Raw genomic sequence first — 23,355 nt, 5'->3', positions numbered from 1 at the left:
CATAGATATGGAGAGACTCAATAACACTTCTTTGACATGTACTTCAAAAAGACTCTTTCCACATCACACTCCTGTCCTAGTTTTGATGAGATAATCAACCCCAGTCTCGTACTTGAAATGCAAAGTGGGGGGAAAAAAAAAAATCACAGAAACGCTGCCTCAAATAAGAATCTGTATGCATGATTTGGGATTCTATTTTGACAATACTGTGAACTCAACGGCCTGGGGCAAATTAGCTCTGAAGCTGTGAAGCGCTTTCCATATATTTAATCTTCTCTTTGCCAACAGTCATCAGGAAATCGGAATTTTTATCAGCTAAATGAAGTCTGCTCAAATAGGAGGCATTTATTTTGGAAAAACTTGCTTTCTCAAATTATTCAGTCTCATTTAACTGTTAAAATAGCGTTTTAATGCTATTTAGCAGAGTTCCTATTTTCAGTCCCAGCATTCGAGAAGCATGGGCAGCCAGGCATGAGGTTCATTAGACTTAAAAAGTAGCTGCTTGATTGTTCTACTTCACTGCTAATGAAAATGAATGAAGACTTTGAAAGCCACGAGAATGGAAAACACATTTTGAGCATTACGGTTTCAAATATTGCGAATATTCAAATTATTTCTGATCATACAAAGATAAGCTTGCAGTTGCTATGTCCTCTTGGTAAGAATCTTTTTTTTTTTCTTTCCACCTCCATTAATCATGGAGTGCTCAACTGCAGTTGACTTTGCCTCTCCCTATTTACATTTTATTAACATTGTGTGTTTGTAATCAATAAAGCCCTAGCTCAGGGGTGTCAAACTTATTTTTGTCGCGGGCTGCATTGTAGTCATAGTTTCCTTGGGAGGGCCATCATTAGTCAACTCATAAAAATGTATGAACGCCTCATTTTATAATATAAATATTAAGCGACAAAACAAAGTGTATTTCATGCTGGGAAATGTCTCTGGTTCCCAAACACAGCACATAATGGCATTGACTATTTATGAAAATTAACAAAAACAGTATTTGCTTAATAATTTAGACCACACAGCAAATTTGCATATGAACAGCGGCTTTAAAGCAGGTGAATGAAAGCCTCTGTCTTATTAAATATAATAAGAATAACAATGCTAACAAAAGGAAGGGAGTTTTTCTTCCTTATTTCCATTTATATCTCATAAATGAATCAAGTGGAATGGTTCAGTCCGTTCATTTCGTATGCTAATTATATCGATAACAGCAATATTGAAAATATTGCCAAAACAGAGTATTCATTTCATGATAAGTAACTTATGTCACGATAAAGATTTTTTTCCACACCCTAATGTAACAACATGATACTCAAGTAGAATGCAGATGTCTATTTTCTCTAACCTGCTAGTAATAATAAATAACGAAGCTTGACATCTTTAAAAGGAAAGACGCTAGGAGCAGTCTGCCGAGTCCACGGCATCTCTTAATTACCGTCATCCCAGTCAGTTCCTAAGTACTCCACTTGTGCAGCAGAGCAGGCTGGAGACTCCACAGAGGACAAGCAGATGGAAGGAGTGAGCTAACCTCCTTCCGCTATAACAAACCGGAGCAGATAACGCTCAACAAAGCCATACTTGGCAATCTAAATCACGAAAGATTGCAAATGTTAAAGCAATTTATGAGAACTGAGAATAGAAGTAGGCCCTGAGGAATTCAAGCGAATGGGTTCATTGTGGTGAAAATAGGTACAAGATTCATTTTCTTGATATGACCATACATGGAAAGTAGCTAGTGCACACAGCAATGTAAATACATACAGCTTTAATCTGCTCAGTGCTTTGACGCTTTCCTTTCTGTGACCATATGGGCTAATGAGGATCAGTGGCAGGCAGATATGTGCCAGTATTAGCAGAGACGCTAACACAACTAATCGTCCTAACTTTCTAAGTGCTTCCCTGGTGTAGCCACACTTGCACACACAAGCTGACCTCAATCTCTTTGGACATAGGTTCTTGGTTAAAGAGCATCACACTGCGATTACATCATCAAGTCTGCTCTCATCTCAAATAAAATTATCTAAGTGGACCTAAAAATTGGATTATTTTTCTTTTCATATGTCAGCATGCCACGTGCAACTCGAACTCTCTCCTCTCCTCTGCCTGCCCTGAAACTGCAAGCACTCCTGAGTAGACATGACGGGAGCTGCAGGGAAGGTCAAGTTGTAATGCACCCTCCTCCACCAACACTACCAAACACACACACAGACTAAAGTCTGGTCTCCGTGGAAACTGCTACCTCTCATTTCCATGCAAGATAATGTTTTCTGACTCATCCGACACAATCAGCAGAATAACAGCAGCCGTTATTTCGTTTAGAAGGTTGATTTTCAGCCAGCAGGCTCTAAAACGACAAGTTTTTTTATAGGTGGTCACGTACACTTCCATATATATCTGCTGCGTGAACTTCATGCAGATTGACTCCATTTATATTTTGTTAGCATGACTTTTTCCGTTTCCATTGCTCCACAGTGTCCTTCACGGCCGTTCTTTCTCACTCATAAATGTTTGATGATGCCGTCAGCTGCTCTCCAATATTGTTTTGACAGTCTAGGGTTGCACAATTTCAAACATACCATTTAAAATGGAGAGTTAAGTGGGAGGCTTTTAAAATTGTATGACATCTATTTTTTTTTCTCTCTGAATCCTGGACAACAAATTATGTCAGAAGGGACATTTTCTTTTGTAAACATGGTTCCATGTACAGACACAGCTAGCACTTCCTGGCACCTGAGGACTCCCGGAGAGAGCCATATGTCTCTTTTGTTGTCAGAGCAACAATCTCCGTCTCCATCATGCACTTGACTTTTATTATGCGGCAGGAGCAGAAGTCCAGACAAGTGGCTTGCAGGCACCGTTAACCCAACAAACAACCTCGTCAGCATTCTTAGGTGAGTTTGCTGATTTATTCGGAGCTGTAGCACAGCTATAATTTGTCATATTCAGCTGAATCTGTCACTTTAGGTGTGCCCCAGGGCTCTATGCTGGGCCCCCTGTTTTTCATCATCTATCCATTCTTTCATTGCTTGGTGGAAGACAAGCAGCCAACATTTGGCTTCCTGTGTCACTCCTCTGCTTATCAGAAGCTAACACCTGGTTCACCTCTAACATCATTCAATTAAACAGTAACCAAAGCGCTCCTTGTTGGCACTAAATCTAAATTATTACACTTGACAGTTTCCCTATCTCTGTTGATTAGGATTATTATCCAGGGTTTTATTCTCTTCTGGGGCTAATGGTTGAAATGTGGCAGAAAATATCAATCTTCATCACTTGACTTTTTTCCAGTAAAAGTATAATTACACAATGTGAGCAGTTTTGATATAATGGGATTTTTTTTATATATGCACACACACGCACACAATGCTAGAAGGGCTTTTAGAGATTTCTGATGGAGCTATAGCACACCCTAGCTCCCGTGTAGCATCGTGCCTGATTGTCATTGACACTGTAAACCTAATATTACACAAAAAATTCCTAAAATCAAAATGTAAGGAATCCTTGAATAAATAAAAAACGTATTGTAATCATATAAATATACAATTCAGGTTAATGGATGAGTTATCTAAGAAAATGGAAGTGAGGCTGATCACATTAAAAGCACCCAAGCAAATTCATTCTGCTCACAAAATATTCTTTAATTGATTTTTTAAAAATAAGTAAGGCAAGAGCTGCAGGAGTACAGTTGTTGTACGAGTCTACTGCTAACTTGGAACACTTTCTGACAATCATTTTGCTTCTTAGCAGGGAGGAAGAGAAAGAAGAGTGCTCAGTATCACAATGTGGCTGGATGAAATTCTTGTCTATTTGAAGAAAACTTATTGCTCACCACAACTCACTCTTCCCCCTGCAGATATTTTGCATAGCTCAGTAGTTTCCCCTTACTTACTACTTTTCAATGGCAATAAGCCAAGGCGTTTCATACACACTAGATCATTTATACTGTACAAAGATACATTCGGAATTGCAAAGGCTCAATCGTTAAAATAAATACTGACATGGCTAGACTGCAATTACATTTTTTTTTTTTGTCATCTCTCGGAGAGAAAACACATACACAAGCGAGGACAAATGCTGACGACAGATCTGACCTTAGCTTTTGTTAAATACAAAATAAATCGCAGTGTCAAAATACACAAAAGTGTTTGTTCATTCTACCACCACCCCCATAAAAGATAGAAAGTTAAATAAAAGTCAATATTTTGTGTTGGAAATGTTCATATCATTTCTGGGCTGGATCGACACACTATTTGTGTCTATGAAAATATTCCAGCTGCATTTCCAAACACTAAAATACATATTTACACTGCGATGGCTCTTACAAAATAGATTTGCAAAACAGAGGCTGATTTTTATTTCGTGAAAGGCGCCGCCTCCTGATGAGACACGATTGTTAATCAAGCTTTGATTAATATAGTCCTTTGGTAGCAAACGCGACATTCGTTCAAGCCAAAAATAAATAGAAGTTTCTTTCAACGCTTTGCAAACAAATAAAATGAAGGAAAGGTACAGCCGAAAATACGGATGCTGTTGGAGTTTGGATTTAAACTGTTCAACAAAACACAAATCATTAGTGTCAAAGCTGAGTCGTCAAAAACAAAACCCTAAAAACATTTTTTTTTTTTTTGTCTGTTAGCGACACTGCGCCCCAAGATTATTGCCGATCATGCATTTTTCTATTTTGCAAGCACATTTTTCGCTCAGCCGTCAGAGTATCATGCACGGCTACGTAATGCCGTTCTCTTTCGAGTTCATTCTTGCATCTTCTGCCACATATTTGGTTCGACAAGTAAAACATTCTGACGTCAGAACATGTTTCAATATTTCGAATGTCCCACAAAAGGCACAGATTGGGGCTGCCTGTGCTGCATATTGAAATACTATCACCCCATACCGAAATAATAATAATCCATGTCCTGAAATGGGGAGATTGGGGGTAATAAAAGACACATTTTTGGACGTGAAAACATTTAAAAGCTTGTTTTCAGCTGTACATTATTGCCTGCACGCTAGCTATCATGACTTGCCTATTCTCTTCAAATAACTGGGGGAGCTAAAATACGTCCGCTGAATAAATAAATACTTTTTTTAGGATGAACTGGGGAGGAAAAGTTGTGGTTAATAACTGAAAGAAGAAGAGCCACTAACTTCTTATTGTTTGGCTTGGAAAATAAAAGTGCTTGAGGCAGGTCGGAGGGTTGTCATTTGTCATTTTTCTCTCATTGGTTGTCCAGGACCTGCCAGACGATGATGTGGCTGCGCTCGGCTACAGATACGGGGGAGTGAAGTTTCATTTGGGCATCCGCCCCTTCTGCCGCGTCCCCCTCCTCATCCCCTGGAGACATAAAATCATGTCAAGTACTGAAAGCCTTCTTGCAGCGTAATTTAATACTAGATCAAGCTTTAACACAAAGTCAATATTGATCAAACTGCCTGTGTTGAACTCACCCATCCTGAAGTCAATGTAGCCTTCTCCTCCACTCATTATCAACATAGTCTTGGTTTCATTTTGGGATGGGTCATCTGAGGTCTTCTCATCACCGCTGGTTGTAGATGGAAGGGCATGACCTAAAACATTAACACACAACTGGCTGTCAATTTGTGGGACTCATTGATACACCAGTGCAAGTCTCACTTTAAAAAAAAGAATGGCAACCCAAGAATGGCAACCCAGATTTGTGTTTACCTGGGACGGCGGTGAAGAACTTAACGGCATCGCGATGTCCATGGAAACAGAGCTGGGCGTGGGCCATGGAGCAGTATGGAATAAATGTCCCTGCTGCTACTTTGTCACTGCTGTCATCACCGTAGACGCAAATCGAATTGCCTTCCTGGTTATCCGCTCCTTTGGTTAGTTTGTTGGCGGCTAAAACCAAAACAAGGTTACCGGTGCGTACACCAAATCCGATCTTAAAGGGAATATCAAAAACATTCAAGTGGATCCTGTGTTCAGCAATAAAATCATTTTTAAATGTCCGACTCACTTTCTACTAGAGGGATTGAAATGATGACTCCATTTCCGGTACCGATCCACAGACGATTACATGACACCATGAGAGCCGTGATGCGCACAAATGAGAAGCCAAGTTTCCCCGTACCTAAAAAAAAATGGAAATCATTAGAAATGATTTCAAGGATGACCTCCAGTTATCGAAGACAATAAACCGACCCAACATCTTGCTGACATAAGGCTCAATGTCCACATCCTGTAGGTGCTGGAAAGTGTGGGCGTGGAAGAGCCTGAGTGTGGAGTCCAGCCTGATGGACACCCAGATGCCGTCACCGTCCCACGCCAACTGCCGGACCTGGCTCTCTTTACGGGGGTGGGCATCAAATGTCTTCTGCGGGGGCCAAATGAGCAAAAAATCAGGTGCGGTGTCAAAAAAATTAAATATAGTGACATTCCAAAAAGAGAAGTGGAACTTGACCTCAATCTTCATGGCTTTGGGCTGCACCACAACGATCTTATTTCTGAAACCACACCACACCTTGTCGTGTACCACGGTCATGCAGCGGATGGAGTAGTGAGGTTTCCCCAAGTCCAGCAGGTGGTAGTTGGTCAGATCCCACTGCCCATCTGGAACATCAACAAAATTACTTGACCGTGATTTTACCAATGGAATTTGTCTGCTCACCAGCTCCACGATGGAAGATGGCTAAGGTGCCATCGGACAGGCCGACCAGGACGCGCCCTTTCACGTGTCTGTGGAAGTGAGGGAAAAACACGTCAAAAAAACAAACTTCTCGCTGAGCAGTAGTTATGGAAATCAACTCACACTATGCCGAGTACTGAGTCTTTCAGCTTTATGGAATGGAGACATTTCTTCCACTGTGCCACCGATGAGTGGACATACACACTGGGAGGGGGAGGGGGGGGAAATACAATATTGATTTTTTTGCTCAGAAAATCAAATGATATAATTGATTGTCACCATCCGTTCTGTGCCCCCAGCCACATCGTGGGCAGGACGCTGCTCATCTTCTGAGCCTCTTCTCTCATCAGATCTTGCTCCTCAGCAGTGGCGTTTGAACCCGTGCCAGCTTTGACAAGGTCACCGCACTCTCTACAAAGTGGAGGAATCATGATTGGGGGAAAAATGACATTTTAGGAGTTCACTATTACCTCTGAGAGGAGTTGGCAAAATCCTCCACTGTCTGCTGCAGCCCCAAAGGATCCGTGAAGACATGTTCACTGTACATGCCGCCTTTGTGACTCGCCGAGCCTTCACTCTCTTCAGCGTCCTCTACAAGAGTCACACAAGTGAGTCAAGTGGAGTTGCCGATGGAAAACGCTGACATGTCTTACCAGTTTCTCCATTTTCTTTGCCTGCCGTCTGCGGGACGGCCGTCGCTCCCTCAGCCGTACAGCCGACGACAGTGATGCCTCCGAGCACGCTATCGCAGCCTGATGTGCTGTCGGACAAAAACTTTTTGGTTGGCGCCGACTCTGAACTCGAGGTGAGTTCTTCACCTGCTGGATAGTCTGTCTCTCTTGCACCTGAAAAAAGAAATTGTTTTATATATCTGATTGTGATCTTTTTGTAGTTGTATGAAAATCCTCCGACCTGGAACACTGGTGATACAAAGGACATGTGCATCGCACACAAAAAAGCTGTCCAGGATAATTCCAGGCTGGTTGGCATCAATGACAACAGCTTTCGTCGACGACTGGGTGCTGGTACAAATCCACACCAAGGACGAGAACTCGTCGTGTTGTCGCAGTTCTTTTTGCTGTTCCTGTTGAGGTGTGCGTGTCTCAGTTTATTGTTTTCACAAAATATGATCAATATAACCTGACCTTGAGTTCTTGATCGAGTTTTTCCAGGCTGCTCTGAGATCCTATTTTCTTTTTGGGGCTCTCCGGTCCTGCTACGTTGCTATAAAACACACTGGCCCCGACAATGGAGCCTCCATCTCTGGTTTTCCCTCCAGATAAATGTACGCCAGCAGCACACCACAGCTGAAGCGCAGACAAGTTACAACTTACACAATTGTAAAGGAAAAGATGCAACTTTTGAACATATACCTTCATGGAGGCATCTTTCTCATCTAAAGGTCGAAGGAAAACCGGAACGGGGAGCTGCTTCATCTTCTCTTGACCGCCATTGTTCTGTGAGAACAAAATGACATACGTTATATTTTAAGACTTGTTCTTCAGCAAGAAAAAAAAAAAAAATCAATGTTTCTACTTACTTTGTGCTTCTTGGGCAGGCTCCAGCCATAAGCCTGCACTCTCCCTTCTTCCTCTTTCTGCACATGGGCTTTAACCTGCTGATACTGTGCCCGCTTCTGCTCTCGCCTGGACACCATGTTATCCACCGGCAATCTGTGAAGTATACCATTTTATGATCAGTGTCAAATGAATCATCGATCAATTGTGACAGACTTACTCCTCGTTGAGAAAATCAAAGGCTTTGCTCTTGTCGCTCGGCAGTTGCTGCAAGGCACTGCTCCTTTTCTTGACAGAAGGTTGAATCTGCGAGGTGGGTGCGTTGTACTTCACGTTGACCGGAGCTTCGGCCGCAGGTTTCTTCGACGCGCCGCCCGATGAACTGAACAAACGGCTGAAACTGGAGTTGTAAGGGCCGGGGGAAGGGGAAGGGAGGGGAAGGGAAAGGAAGGGAGAGAGCACACAGACACACATATAGAGGGATGGACACAAGCAGTGGCTCCAGCAGAGGGTTTGAGGAGGGCTTGAGCATTTCAAGGATGATGACAAAATTGTTTGCATGCAAGCCTCCCTAAAGTTAAAATGTAGAAATACGGCTTTGGACTGTATGCTTATACGAGCAAAACACAAAACAGAAGAGCGTGGTGTGAAAAGTTAGTCTTCTGCCTTGATTTGGACGTTAGTGCAAAGCAACACTGAACAAAAAACACCCTCTCACCCTAAATTGTTAGCGTGGTCTTAGTCTCACTTATCTGGCCTTAAAAAATAGCATTTTATCACGAGAGCCGGTTATAAGATTAATTGGCGTAACAGGTTAATTGTTTCTGTGGATAGGCCACGCCCACTCATACCTTAGTATCCAAATTGTGAACTCCTCGACTGACTGCTAGTACAAGCACGAGCTGACATGCGTGCGGCCAAACGGGTTAGATTGCGTTCACAAACGTATCCTGTGACATCCCGTCAGCGTGAGCTACTCAAGCAAAGATTAACTGTATATTAAATAGCAGTTAGTGTGCTCAGATCTAGAACCTTCATGTCTGCCATTGTAACTCAGACATTATGAGCGGTCGAAACATACCGCCTGCGCAGACACACAACATCAGGCAGATTATAAAGGAATACACAACAGGAAGGGGAAATAGTCGGATCATGAGAAGTCAGTCCCCTACTATGGATTCCTTTAGTCGTAAATATGCAGAACACACCAAAGTCATGCCTGCAATAACCCAACAAAGAAGAGCCTGACTCATGTATTACTACTATTAGACTGCCATGATATTTATTTTGACCATTTTTAACCGAGACCTAACTGCACAGGCTTTTCCTCAGTTGAGATTTTTTTTTTTATGAACACACCAGAAAGCAGCATTTCACTGATTTACCTACCTACTGGAGAACCCCTCCCCATACAACATGGAATACAAACCAACACAAAGAACGTCAACAAAAAAAAGACAAAGAGACCACAATGACTGGTAGTTGAGTCAACGCAAATGGAAGGAACTCACAACTGCCAGAGACTGGATTTCTTCTTCTCGGGAAGTACTGGGTTTTCCTTCGACGCCCTGAGGAACATAATAATATTTAAAAAATAAAATGATAAGGCTCAAGAAAATCGATCTTTGCTCTTACCTTATCATCTCTGTCCATCTGACAGCCTCTTGCAGCTCCATCAGCCTCTCCTTATACTGGTTCCTCTCCATCAGGACTCTGGCCATTTCCACCCGAGTGAAGCGTTTCCTCTGGGCCGTGGGCACGTCGCTCTGCACAAGCAACACCAATGTTTACGTCGTTGATGCTTTCTTCTTCGTACGGCGTATTACATCAGCGAGAACTCACATCATCCTCATTCTCAGTCTTGGATATGTTTTTGCTGTTGTCGAGTTCAGCTCGGACTCTAAAGAGAAGGACGTGTTTTCAACATCAAATGTGAAGCATGATATAGAATTGTAAAATGACACACTTCTTCAGTTGGTCTTCTAAATCTTTATTCTTCTCCTCAAGTCTGATCTTGGCCTGAGTCACGGCGTCAAGCTCCCCTTGTAGGACCTCCTTCTCACAGGACAGCTCGTCCATTCGAGCAATCAGGTCATTCTTGACCACATTTAGGGCATTTCTGAAAATAAACATGGATTTAAAGCTCTCACTGGGGTCAAAGGTTAAACATTTGAAGCGTACTAACTTTGTCTCGAGAAGTTGAGTATTCTCCTGGATAAGATGTTCTACTTCACGACCCATACCTTAAAAAAAAAAAAAATCACATTGATATGTATTTATCTAGTTTAAAAAAATACATATTCATAAAAGCGTTTCACATCTATACTAGACTCTGTCTTACCTAAAAAGTTGTAGTCTGAGATTCATAGTTGCGGATTAGAATTTGAAAGGTTATTATTAGTCTCATTGTAAACTTGACTAGACTTTCTAGTCTAAAAAAATCACAACTTCACCACTATAATCACCATTACAGAAAAAATCTAAAGCTGAACAGAGGTTTAATAATGAAAAAAATATATATTTTTACCAGAAAAGTCATCTGTCAGGTTGACAAAGCCCAGCAGCCAACAAAAGACAATTTATGAAAATGATGGGAGGAGATAATTGCTAAATATATAGAATGAGCAAGATGGATTACCTAAAAGGTCTGCTCCTTCATCCACATCTCCTATGTAGTCGTTTCCTGCAGAGGACAGCTCCTCGAACAGGGAGTCTGTGTTCCGGTCGAATGCTAGATTCTCCACGCCGCTTTTAGTGGGGGTGCTGGACACATGATTTCTCACTCGTATCAACATTTTTGGAAATTTAGAAAAAAATTATTTGGTAGCCAGTTTGGAAGTTGCTGCTGAAAATGAGAATAACTAGTGTGTGACTTTCAGCTGTCCTGTACCTCGTTCCTTGGCAGCCATGGAGGTCCATGTCCAGCTCAGGAGTGGACTCTATAATGGCCAATACTTCAGACTTTTCCAGATTGTTTTCTAATACAAACAGCAGGGTTGAGTTGAGCATTTGTCAAATGTTTTTTTTTTTTATGTACATATTGTTCATGCTGACCGTTGCATTCATGAGCCATAGCTGCCGCTTCCTGATTCTCCTGTTGTTCCTGCATGCTTGAAATGTTCTTACTGTTGTTGGGTTTACCAACGTTGCAGTCCAGATTCTTGTCGAGGCCTCCGTGTTCCTGAGGCGCAACTCCGGTTTCCGAGGCAACGGGAGACCCAGAATGACTCACTGCGACGGATGAAGGGCTCGTATCGCTACACGCCGCGCCATGTTGGGATGACGACGATGACGTCGCTGAAGTTTGACAATCACCGCTTTTCGTGGTGTTTGTTGTCGAGCTAGCCATCTGAGATGTTTGGGACGTTCCGCCTTGTGATGATGAGGAGGGAATCTGTTTGGAGACACCTCCCTGCTTGGTTGGAGAGCTGGATTTGGATCCTTCGTGGCTTGTATTGGCCAGCTCATCCTTCAGTACACAGAATTGATGAAATGATTGCATTTGAATGAGTTAATCGTGAGCGTTGGATAATCTTGAAACTGTTAGTAAGAGTAAATCACACGTTTACCTCTACATTGTTTTTCACTGCACACGCAAACACGCACACTTTTCTACCTGATCAGACTTCTCATTGGGTAATATGAACTTTCCACTTCGGACGTCAAACTAGTTCATAAACAACAACAACAAACAGCACAGTAATGGAGTTGAATGCGTGGAATAGTCCATCATTTGAAAAATAAGACCAATTAAATCAAGCAAAAAAAAATAATCTAAATGATTACATGGCGGTACTGTAATCCATCAATGAGTCCGACAGATTTGAAGAGCAAACTTTTCTCGCAAGTCATTTATATTCATGCAATGTGGTTTCTAACGGCAACAATGTCAAGACTCTGTCCTTCCTTCCTTCCTTCCTTCCTTCTTTCCTTCCCTCCCTGAATGGCACCGTTTTCTGCCCTTACTGGGCTTCAGGCCACCAAGTTACAACACAAGCTGTTCAACATTCTAAACACCCCAAGATTCTTTTCTAAAACAAAAGTAAAAAAGAGCTCACATTTGATTACATACAAAAAAAAATCCAACCCTACATTTGAATTTAACAAATTTAGAAATCATCATTTAGAAAAGGAAGGCAAAATATTCAAAATATGACGTGCACATACCTTAAGGCTGGTGTTAGACCTTGGATGGCTGAGGTTGTTAGCTCTCCAAGGTTCAGCGTGAACCTCCACGGGCTCCCTGTGGAGGTCAGTGCTCATGCCATCAATCCCTGGGACCTGAAAGATGCCCATGGAAACGGGACGATCCTTCCTAGATACACAATGGCAAGAGCGAGAAATTATTTTTATTATTAAAACAGGTGCTAGAAAAAAAAAAAGGGGAGATTCAGACTTGAAGTTTATTTACATCTCTGATTAAAAATCATGGCAACATTTTGTTGATCAGAGTTTCTTGACAGCACAAGTCACAAGTTTTGGTGTCTGCGACTATATGTTAGCGCTTATGCCTTCGTAAAATCGGAAGCCCAAAAATGTTGATCGATCTAAAATGTACCACTGTATGGAAGGTAAAGCTGGCAGGGCAGGTAAGCTACCAGTAGCGACCAGCAGCAGCACTGACAGAGACACCAGTACAGCAGAGTTGATGACCACCGCTCCCCCAACAAAGCCAAAAACAAAAAGCAGCATACGCCCGGGGCTCATGGCCCCACGTCTCAATGAAGCCAAAAATGTTTGGGTGAAGCTGTCAAATGCAGCTATAGGTGCCACACAACAGTAGCCAGCAGAAGAAAAACACTCTTCAATTTGGTCTAGCCTAGCCTTAGCAGAAAAGAGCAGGGTGCAGTCACAAAAAGAGAAATTCAGCAGCAGAAGAGCAGACAGAGAGGAAAGAATAGAATCCTTATTGGAGAGCCTGGTTCACTCCGCCACCGTCATCCTCTGGTCAATCTGTTTGTGTTGCTCTGTCGCTTCCTGTCCTCTGCCGAGATGTGACACAGCAGGCACTGTGCAGTACAAAACGCTCTGACGTTCTCTCTCTCTCGATCTCCCCCTCTCTCTCTCTCTTTGGGTCAGATGCTGAGGCAGCCTGCTCCATATGCCTGGCTTCAGCTCTGCTGCACTACCCCAGAGTAATCCCTTTGAGTGTTGGGTGAGAGGATTTTGGTCGTGAATCGAAATTTGATTACACGCCCACAATTGGGGGATGTTATTTTTGGCTCGGATGCATGTTCAATACACCATTTATTTGATTGTTTTTTTTTTTTTCTGATTTGCAACGAAAGGCTTTCCTGCAAAAAATCGGCCCGTCATAATCGCCGGTTGATCGGAGCGCCACTAAAATACAAGACTATATAAGAACTGACATTATGAACCACAAAGTTCCACCTTACCGCACTCGTGCAGATGTGCTTGTGCTTGTTCCCGAATCTGAGGGCTCCACTGTTACAGTATGCTGGTGTTTGGTTCGCTCCAAGTGCTCCATGTAACTGTGGATCATCTGCAAGGTAAAATATAATATAAAATATGTTATATTTTGTACGGTAGATGAGGCAGTCATCTTGATTTTTCCCACCTATTTCATTATCTGGAGGGTGTTTGCTTGTGACTATAATAAGAACATAAGATTCCTAAAAAACTGGTTTGAAATCAAACACATGGAATACCTCTGTGTGTCTCTGGTGGAGCGCATTGTACTCCTTCTTGAGATCCGCTTCCCTCTCTTCAAATCTGTTGACTACACAGAAAAACAAAAGAAAAAAACAAAGAGGATATGATTCATCAATTTGTGAAAACATGGAGAAGGAGTGAGAAGAAAGTCAGTGTGGTTAAGCTGCTGCTTTGACAGCTTATGACCACAAGGGGGCCCCCTATTACTATGTATTTTTTTTTACCTTTGTCAAAATAATCACAATAATGCAACAAAGGTAAGAAATTCATTTTTATGTATCTACATTTAGTCATTAGGAATCAATCATGCTTGTAAAGAAAATCCAACTAATTACCTTGATTTGCTAAGTTAAAACAAAAGACTTGTGCTTAATGCTGATTGGACCGCACTCCAACAAGCATGCTGATTGAGCACATACTGCTCCTAATTCTGCCAGTAAATAGAATCTAGGACAAGTGAAACTCCAAAAGTAGGAGAAGCTGCAATATGCAAAGCAAAATTGACACGGCCACTTGTCAACGCTTCCCTTGGTGTCAAACCTTGACGGTAAACAAACAAGCGGTCGGTCACGTGCTGTCAACAAGGCAGTCATGCAAGCATCATGAGGGCTTTTTGCTTGACAGCCTGGGAAGATTATTCTTTAGACAATTGGCCCTTGAAATAGTCACAAGATTTGAAAACAATTGAGCTTGTGTGCGCGTAAGCACATCACACCTTACTTTGATCAGCATAGTTTCTTGCTTTGAGCTCCAGCTGACGCGAGCGTGACTCCAGAGTTACCACTCGACACTGGAGCTCCTTCCTCTCCCCATCCAGGGAGTCTTCGTTGGCGATGTATCTCTGCAGATGAACAAAGCACAAAGTAGCGACATTAGCTTCTTACTTTCGGTCATATTGCATAACCATTGTGAAATTAGGTGGGTAACCACTCCGAGATAAATTTTCTATTCTCAATGTTGTTATTTAACCTGGCGGCCGATGGATGATGCCGCTTTCTTTGTCAAAGAAACGTGGCAAGGCCCTGTGTTTGTTTTTGTGTGTTTGCATGCGGGTGTACTTTCAGATATGATCGTTTGATAAAAGGCTTAAGGATAGCAAAGTAACATTGCAAATAATAAGAAAGTCACGCAGTAAAGAGGGAACCTCACATTTCACCAAAGAAAATAATTCAATTGTGAGTGGACCAGGTATTGAATCTTGAACTTTTGAACGGAATTCAGTCTTTTTTTATGCTTGTAAACATGCAGTCTTGTGATGCCGGGCTTCTATTCATATGACGGACGTTGTGACCGAGTGGAACTTGTGATCTGCAAACAGATGAGGATCAACCCCATCACAAGCAGCCTCTTATGAAAATATTGTCTTGTTTCCCCTCACTGAAGTATTTCTCCAAGCTGTTTCTTTAAGATTTTCCGTGCACTTGAACGTGTCCATTTCAGCCTGCGGCTTATCATATGACAAAGAAAGGAAAGTTGACCAGAACATGGCTTTCCCCCGTCGACTGTCATGCACAACGCTTCTTTTGTCAGCGAGGTCCGATACGCTAACACAAGTGACTTGAGCGCAAGTGTATGAATGCGAGCAAAGACACAAGGCACCACTGTAGCGGCTCTCCATTGACAGGCTGGAATGAACTGGCTTTGTTTGGGGAAAATGTCTTGCTTGCTGTTGGGGCCTTCAGGCGCATCATCCTGACATCAAAAAGTTCAGTCCTATGAGTCCAGGGAAAGTGCCTCCTGGTAGCATGGCTTAGATTAGCATGACTAACTCATGACGGAAAATGTGATTTTTGCAACAACTCTCATAAGCTAGTCACATTTTGGGCATCCAATTCAAATGTGTTGTACTACAATTTCTGCACTGAGCATTCGTTGACCGTCTCTTGAAGGTCGGCAGACACCTCTGACTGGACAAAAGAAGTAAGGGAAGTCCTTGTTTTCCCCAAGAATTTCCTGCCTTGCCTTTTCCTCCGCTGTTGAGATAAACCTCTAGCTAGGTTTAGCCCCGCTGGGCTTGGAGCAGTGACAAGGGGGATTTAGCTCGAATAATTCACTGCTTGATGAAGTTAATATTATTGGGTTGAATGTCATTTGCACTCTTAATGAGAAGATTAGTAACAAAGTTGTGCTATTTGCTCCATTTGATTTGCTTTAACAGTCCACACTGATCCCATGATAGCGCTGCAACATTGCCAACTTTTCAACAATTGGTGCTGCGTAATGAAAAAACAGGGACTTTTGTTTTTTTCCAGGCAATGCAAAAGGAGCCGTTTGGCTTCTGACAATTCCGTGAATGGATCGGTACCTTAACATAGCAGCTAAATTTAGACTCATGCCAGAGCAACAGATATTTCTCACTCTGATGCCAAAAGAACCAAAGATAATGTGGGCGTGTCAATCTTACCTGACATTCTGGGGTCAAAGGTTGAACTTACAAGCTTGAGGAACTCATGACAAGACCAAAGATCACAACACTCTATTGTGACCTGCTGCTCTTGTCATTCAACATGGGAAAACATTCGGACAAATCATTCTCGCAATCTTCCACCGTGGATATGACAGAAGGTACATTTACAATTGTGAGAGCATTACACGTGATGCAATTGTGCACAAGTTAATGTTGCATCATGAGCCCTGAAGCCTTAATAGGTGACTTCATTTACATAACAAAAGGGGGAATGGTCTAGCTACAAAGAAAGCACACTCGCTGAGCCTTTTGCTGTCATGGCTTCTGCACAACACTTGCACACACGAATTGTTTTCGTAACAATAAAACAAACAAATGGCCTAAATGCTTGCATGACTGTGAAAAATTCACTTAAGTGGGGAAAACCACAAGATCGCACAACAGAACAGCAGTCAGCTGAGTACAGTGTCGTGGTTTCAATTTGCACTGTAGTAAATTGCTTCAATGTGGACAGCGTGAGGGGAAAAAGCTTTTTGGTGGCTTTTCTAACAACAAAAACATTTTTTTCCATGACAGACAGTGGTTGACCACCTAACGCAAAGAAGTTCTCCATGAGAAACCTCTTGTTTAAAATAATATAATAAAATATATTTTTAACAAACAATAAAAAATAAATAAAATCACTCTAAAAACTAACTGGATTTAGTGTTATTAATATCATGACTTTTATTATGACTGATGAAAAGTCTTTTTGGTGCAACAGGTGTCAGTAAAGTATAATGCTTATTCAATAGTGGCTGTCCAGTTTGGTAGTGTTAAGCATTATTTTCCACCGCTAAAACAGATTTAATTTAAAGTGTAGTGCTTATGATTGATATTAATTTCGACAAGTATTTGAATAATCTGTTTATACTGTATTCTAATGACAAATTGTGGTGGGAAATCAGAGTATGTTGTGCAAACGCACCTCTTCAATGTGCTTTCTCAGCGACTTTTCTCGTTCGTACTGGGTGACAAGTTGCTCGTTGTCCTCCTTCAGAAGTTCGAGCTCCACCTCGTGCTCTTGGTTGACAGCGAACACCGAGTCCAAGTTCTCCAGCACGGCAACAACAAGCGGCATCAACTCCTTCACCACGTCCTCGTCGTACTTGGCGATGAGCCGCTCGAACTCACGATATATGGAACTGGCCAAACCGGAGACCCGATCGGACATCATGGTGGAGTTGCAGGAGTCATCCTGGTAGAGGACGACGTCGTCCAACTCCATTTTATGGCCGTGATTCGCACACTTCTTCCCCCGGCTAATATGAGTGAGCTAGCCGCGAGCTTCGAATTGACGTCTGTCCGGAGGCTGTTCGCCTTGTTAGTCTCGAAGCAGTAGATGTTTCTAAAGCATAGCGCAAGCGTTCTGCGCCTCAACGTCGGAGAAAAAGTACGTCCCAAGCGTCTCTAGTGTTTCACTTCCCCGTTCTTTCCTCCAGTTGACTTGAAGAGCTTTGCTAGCCCCCGTTGTTGTTGTTGTCGTTAGCAGTCGTGAAAAGACTTTACTTGGCTCCTGATTAGTTTCACTGTCCAACAGATGAGCTCCTGCTGCTGCATTTAGGAGTCATCGGAAAGACGACAACGTTGTTAACTTTGCCAATCCGCAAGCGCGGTTTTATTTTGATTTCATCCATTAAAAAGAGGGCAAAATTATTATAACGCAATTAATGATAGTTTATATTCAAGCTAAATCGTAAGTGAACGTACTGAAAGCGCGTATTCGACTTTGTAAGAGTGGAGAAGTTTGAATTCACGATGATTTTGAACATCTCATGGGTTGGGGAAGGTCCGTCGTCGTGACGTCATTCTAAACCGGGATGGGAGGATGGAGTCAGAACTGCAGCTAATCCTCAGTTATTGTGGAAACATTTGGGCCTCCCTCCACCCCATTGACTCACAGGCTTCACTTATTAAAATGGAATTCCTTGTTTTTCAAATGTTCTCATTGCTGGTATTTCAAAAGTTGCTAACGTCATTACACTCCACAAAAGCTTTTATTTGCATCATGAAATTCAATATAGATTTGGACGATGAGTGCATCAGCTGATTCAATACCTAACTCTGCATGCTTTATGGGAGGGGAAAGAAATCCATGGCATGTCAGTTTGCAGAGATTTGAACAGCTCCTGTATTTGCACCAACATATGGAGAAATTCTGAGCTACATTCAAAAAGTGGTTGCCTTTTTCTCTTAAAACAATTGGACAGACTTGTTTCCCCATAAAGCATAGGCACTGCTCACCCTGACATCTCAAAACAAGAAAACACGAACCACTGTACATTGTACAAAGACGCAACATTTACACAATCAGACAAAAGTTACTCCCATGTGTCCGTCATCCTTGATCAGTCCAACCACCGAGGAAGACAAGTGGTTACTTTGAGCATGAAGCTGGGGCAGTGTCCAGCAACAATACATCACGCACACAAACATACTTTAGACCATATATACCGTACAAACGTGTCAAATATTGTACACAAAGCACATTCAGAATCCATGCCATTTAGACTCACACAGTATGACAAATCACAGAATTGAAACATTATGGTAAAATGATTAAAAGTGCAAAGGGAAAAAAAAAAATCCAATGTGCCTTACTGAAGCGACAATGGCGTTTCCACAAGTCTGTTGCTAAAAGTGCAAAAATATTTTGGCATAGGAACGCACGCGGAGAAAGACAAATACCTTTTTTTGCCAATGAAGTGGGATTTTGCACTGGTTTTGAAGTACATTCAGACAACGTTGTGCTGGTTGTGGTTTGAGGATGACGGGCAGAGCGAGTAGGGCTTTTCGATAGTCAGACTCTTGAGCGCTCCAAGCACAGCATCTGGCATGTGATCTGCGAGCATCCTGGGGCTGATCAAAATACTCCTGAACGCCATTTCGTTCGACCACTCGGCGCGGTATCGAACCTGGGATATGCAAGATCTGGGAGGAAAGGAAAATATTTTTACTAAGTTACAAAGTTTCATGTAAGTGCAGCCACTGCATTGTTTGTACTGGTACTGGTAAGTTGGCTCCCTCTGCTGGTAAGCAAAAGAAACACTACCAATAACATTCAGTTAACACATTTGTTTTGAAGCTTTCATTTCCATTTTAGTTTATTGAACTCTTATGTGCAATATGAAATGTACTTTTTAGAAAAAAATAAATCTAGTGTCAAACCTGCGTGTGGGCCCATCTTCAATCATATGTAGAACACGTCCAGGGAGGAAGAGAGGCATGTGCGGCACTGTATGGAGAGGCGAGTCGTCCGACGCCAGGCTTTGGTATGATGACGAATGGCGGATCAAAAGTGATTCTTCACCGAGCAGAGGAAGACTAAGCTCCTCTTCCCTCCGGTTCTCCATTTCAGAGGGAAAGTCATCTGGGTTCCCACCAAATAGTTCGTACCAGCATCCCTGCAAAAGGATGCGGTACTGCAACGCACACGTGAAAAAAACAGCTGAGATTAAGCTAAAACTCATAATAAATCATGCTTGAAAGGGTTCTTACTTTGGGTTTATTGCAATTAGAGACAATCTTGAGTATTTTTCGTTTCAGATCCTCCATATTGGGCAGGCTCAATCTATGGAAAACAGACAATATGATTTCACGAGAGACAATTACTGTATGTGAAAGGCACGGAAAAAGTTAGCTTGCGACTTGTCTTTGTCTCTACCCACGCATGTAATAGCAGGGCAGTGCTAAATATAGTCTACATTACACATGAGTCTATAAAAGTCCAAACACCACAGTGAGGTCATTTTGGAAAACGACATCACACAAACTTATTTTATCTTCTGTGACACACACAGTCCATCCACATTTTGCTGTGGTCCATTGAAAAATGATTCAACCAGTTCAGTGCTAAAAAAACGGACTAACTTATCAAAGTAAAAAGTCTTACCGTGGAACCAGGTCTTTCCCCAGTACAACAGAGACCACAAAGTCCTTGGAATAATCAGCTAAGGCTTTGCTGTATATGAAATAAAGACAGAATATATTTAGCTCTCCTGAACAAAAACTCTTATTTTTGATTCCAAAAAAAAACAAATAAAAAAAAAGTGGATACTTGGAACTGGAAAACAAAATGCCCATTTTTTTTTTAGGATGGGCCCTAATGCTCATTCATACTTTCACAATTAGTTCAGCCAGTCTTACCTGAGGAGTCCCCCTGGTGGAGAAAAGGCGTAGCACTTAAGGGTGGGGAAGGACTTGCGCAATAGGATGGCAAGCACTGCAGCTGCACCCGCACCCAGGCTGTGACCAGTAATAACCAGTTTGTACTCCTGCAAAACAACAAAATGCATCTAAATGACTTTCTGTTGTGCCAGAAGAAATAGTTACAATGATGATTTAGAAATTGTAAGAAATAAGGGAGACTTTTTCCGCACTCACTGGCACGATGGAAAAGGCTTGGTTCAGGATTCCATCGTTGACCACCTTCTTGTAAATGTAAGATGCAGCCTGGCTGATGCCCTGCAAGATGCATTCAGAAAATGTCAAACAAAAAAAAGAAAGAACAAAAGAGAGAACTTTGTAATGGGGGTACATGCCTTATGAGCGTAGCAGGCTCCAGTCACCCCATCAATGGGCAAGTTCTCACATTCAGCGGAAAGATCTGTCAGGACATCCTTTAGGGAACACACAGGGAAATGCACATTGGGTTCATATCCTCCCATTTGCCCATATTATTTTTAAGTGACTACTTTTTATTATTTGCCTTATATCCATACTGGAATAGTAACAAAATAAAAACTTACCTTTAAAGACAATGTTCCTCTGACAGCCACAAGAATGGACTCCCGCTTGTGATCCAGAGCCACAAAGAAAGGGATCTCGTAGATCTAAAGCACAACGTTTGTTTCAATGAGAAACATTTCAATGACTGAAATGCATTCATGTGTTGACACGCTTTTCAAAACAATGAAGTGAAAGTACCTGATTGTGGAAGCTGACATGAATGAAGTCTCTGTATTGCAATCCGGTACTTTGCAGAATGGAAGAAAAATGACAGCCAAGGTGGTCTCCCCCGACAATGTCGTCCTCTGCGGCGCGACTTCTACAGCTGACACACAAATATCTTTTTTAGAAATACTAGACCCTTATGATTGAACTAAACCAAACCATACCAGTCTCCACTAAGTTTGCAGGGCCCGGTGAGAAGGTTGGAGTAAATGTACAAAGGCCAGCCATAGGCCGCAGCAGCAAAATGCATACAGTGGACGGCTTTCTCCAACTCTGACTCGAGATCTTCTTCCTTTAAATTTGAGTTCATATTGCAGGCTGCTTAACGTAACAGAACAATGGCATTCAAGCAGGATACCATCTGCTGGGGGTTCAGAACTTACTATGGGGGAAGATGGACTGTGATCAATAGTGATGTCTGGATCTCTGCTTCGCTCCATCTTGTCCTGTTCCTGATGCAGCAAAGCCAAACCGGCAGCAATGTCACTGGGAACCAAGTCTGTGTCCTGCAACACACACCTCATTCAATACAGGGGTCAAAAGACTATTCGTAGATGAGCCTTACAGAGAAGAAGCCGCTGACGAGCTGCGAGATGCTGGAGAATGCCGCTCTGTTGTTTTCGTCCTGCGGCAGGCAACAGCACAAAAGTCGGAGCCTGCTTTCCCACACTTTGACGGCGAGCGACCGCGCCGTGGAGAGGAACTGAGTTCCACCGCCGCTCTCCAAGTGTCGCACGCCAATGGGCTCCATCGCAGCGGCGGAAGGCCGAGGATTGCCCAGCGGATCAAAGACGAAAATGACGCCCAGAGCCGTGAAGAGCAGGATGATCCAACTATAAGAAGAGAAATGCTGTATCAAAAAGGCAACAGGATGAAATGATTTCAATCCCACCTGGCAACCACTGCTGCGATGACAACCCCCACGGTTGCCGGATCACAACCTTTGCCATCATCAGACACCCACACAGCCCCCAGACAGGCCCACACTAGCTCAGGGACGTAAAGAAGAGCCCGTAGGTACACCAGCGTGGGCATGGAGCGTCTTGACCCAGGGTTTGTTATGGTACCTAAAAACACAAAAATCGACAATCATGGGATTCATTAAACAACAGAATCTCCTGCACTACCACATGAACAAAGAACATCTACGGCAAAGGAGGTTGTTCTAATGCTGTGATTTACCTTGAGCACTGACATATACAATGGCACATAGTGACAAAATGATAAGTGCCAGCACCACTAAGAGTCCGATCAGGTAGATATGAAGAACACCTTTCCCGTTACAATCAAATTGACCCTTGTGATAAGAATACAGGATGATGGTGCCAATCCACCTAAATGAAAACACAATACATAGCGTGAGAAAGAGAGAAACGGGACATTTATGATTTCAAATAGTAGTAATCAAAGATTTACTTGACATGATAATTAACTATTTACTCATACGTACCATAGTAAGCGGATTAATAGTTCGAATGCTCCAGGGAAAACAAGATCATCACTGGCGATTCCCCACCGACGACCAAAAACCACCATACCAGGCATTTTGGGATTAAAATGAAGAAATGTTGACCAAGAGAATGCTAGAAAATCGATTCAACGGGCGCTTCGGATCGTTCATGACTCCACTTCCTGATAGCAATTCAGTGTCGCCACATTGTGCCTTCCCTACGTTGCAACATTATAGCTTGAGATTCCTGTCTCGACACGCCATTTCAGAAGAACCAATATAATGACAGCCAAAACGACGTTCCTCTAAACATTACTACTCACTGCGTGCTAAAGTGACATTAAATAATGTCATTAAGGCGCTTAAGGTAGTCAGTGGAATTGTTTATGTTACGTGACTAGCTTCTTATCTTCTAATGTTAGATACAAATACGTCATGACAAGATAATGATTTAAATCGGTCATAAAACGGTTAATTTAGACGTTTTTACAAAACATATTAATCCATCCTACTGTCAACGGATTTGAATCGAGAAAGTAATCGCAAATAATTGAAAAATAGAGACTTGTTTTGCCCCTAGCCTGTGTCCACCCGGGTGTAACAACCCTGTGCAACAGATTGTAATTAATGGTTCCGCTTAGGGCGTTTTCTTTTGTT

At 42.3% G+C, this 23,355-nt stretch overlaps 2 protein-coding genes across 3 annotated transcripts; both read right to left on the bottom strand.

The window, feature by feature from the left end:
• Nucleotides 1-3,623: 3,623 nt before the first annotated feature.
• spag9b (sperm associated antigen 9b) lies at nucleotides 3,624-17,851 on the bottom strand. 2 transcript variants are annotated; one of them, XM_049758141.1, is made up of 30 exons: nucleotides 17,224-17,851; nucleotides 14,570-14,690; nucleotides 13,846-13,916; nucleotides 13,573-13,679; nucleotides 12,344-12,491; nucleotides 11,793-11,843; nucleotides 11,231-11,645; nucleotides 11,067-11,154; nucleotides 10,815-10,939; nucleotides 10,362-10,419; nucleotides 10,143-10,295; nucleotides 10,019-10,076; nucleotides 9,812-9,942; nucleotides 9,688-9,744; nucleotides 8,397-8,576; nucleotides 8,200-8,332; nucleotides 8,033-8,116; nucleotides 7,805-7,966; nucleotides 7,572-7,743; nucleotides 7,313-7,504; nucleotides 7,130-7,250; nucleotides 6,939-7,070; nucleotides 6,783-6,863; nucleotides 6,642-6,709; nucleotides 6,435-6,583; nucleotides 6,176-6,347; nucleotides 5,991-6,104; nucleotides 5,693-5,872; nucleotides 5,455-5,574; nucleotides 3,624-5,341 (listed from the first exon to the last, which is right to left on the bottom strand). In XM_049758141.1, the coding sequence occupies exons 1-30, from the start codon at nucleotides 17,521-17,523 to the stop codon at nucleotides 5,226-5,228; spliced, it is 4,059 nt and encodes a 1,352-aa protein (XP_049614098.1). In that variant the 5' UTR covers nucleotides 17,524-17,851; the 3' UTR covers nucleotides 3,624-5,225. The 2 variants fall into 2 exon arrangements, with proteins under 2 accessions (XP_049614098.1, XP_049614099.1); XM_049758142.1 differs by lacking the exon at nucleotides 11,793-11,843 and having other exon boundaries at nucleotides 17,224-17,850.
• Nucleotides 17,852-18,273: 422 nt separating this feature from the next.
• On the bottom strand, nucleotides 18,274-23,316 carry daglb (diacylglycerol lipase, beta). The gene is made up of 15 exons (XM_049758143.1): nucleotides 22,699-23,316; nucleotides 22,431-22,582; nucleotides 22,141-22,315; nucleotides 21,814-22,081; nucleotides 21,632-21,754; nucleotides 21,413-21,540; nucleotides 21,222-21,348; nucleotides 21,044-21,127; nucleotides 20,837-20,914; nucleotides 20,679-20,759; nucleotides 20,442-20,569; nucleotides 20,188-20,256; nucleotides 19,794-19,866; nucleotides 19,464-19,717; nucleotides 18,274-19,226 (listed from the first exon to the last, which is right to left on the bottom strand). Exons 1-15 carry the CDS (start codon nucleotides 22,791-22,793, stop codon nucleotides 19,031-19,033), a joined length of 2,031 nt encoding a protein of 676 aa, XP_049614100.1. The 5' UTR covers nucleotides 22,794-23,316; the 3' UTR covers nucleotides 18,274-19,030.
• Between the last annotated feature and the right edge of the window lie 39 nt (nucleotides 23,317-23,355).

The sequence above is a fragment of the Syngnathus scovelli genome, chromosome 21, assembly GCF_024217435.2.
Source record: "Syngnathus scovelli strain Florida chromosome 21, RoL_Ssco_1.2, whole genome shotgun sequence".
NCBI classification, from domain to species: domain Eukaryota; kingdom Metazoa; phylum Chordata; class Actinopteri; order Syngnathiformes; family Syngnathidae; genus Syngnathus; species Syngnathus scovelli.
This window is presented reverse-complemented; position numbering and strand designations above follow the sequence as displayed.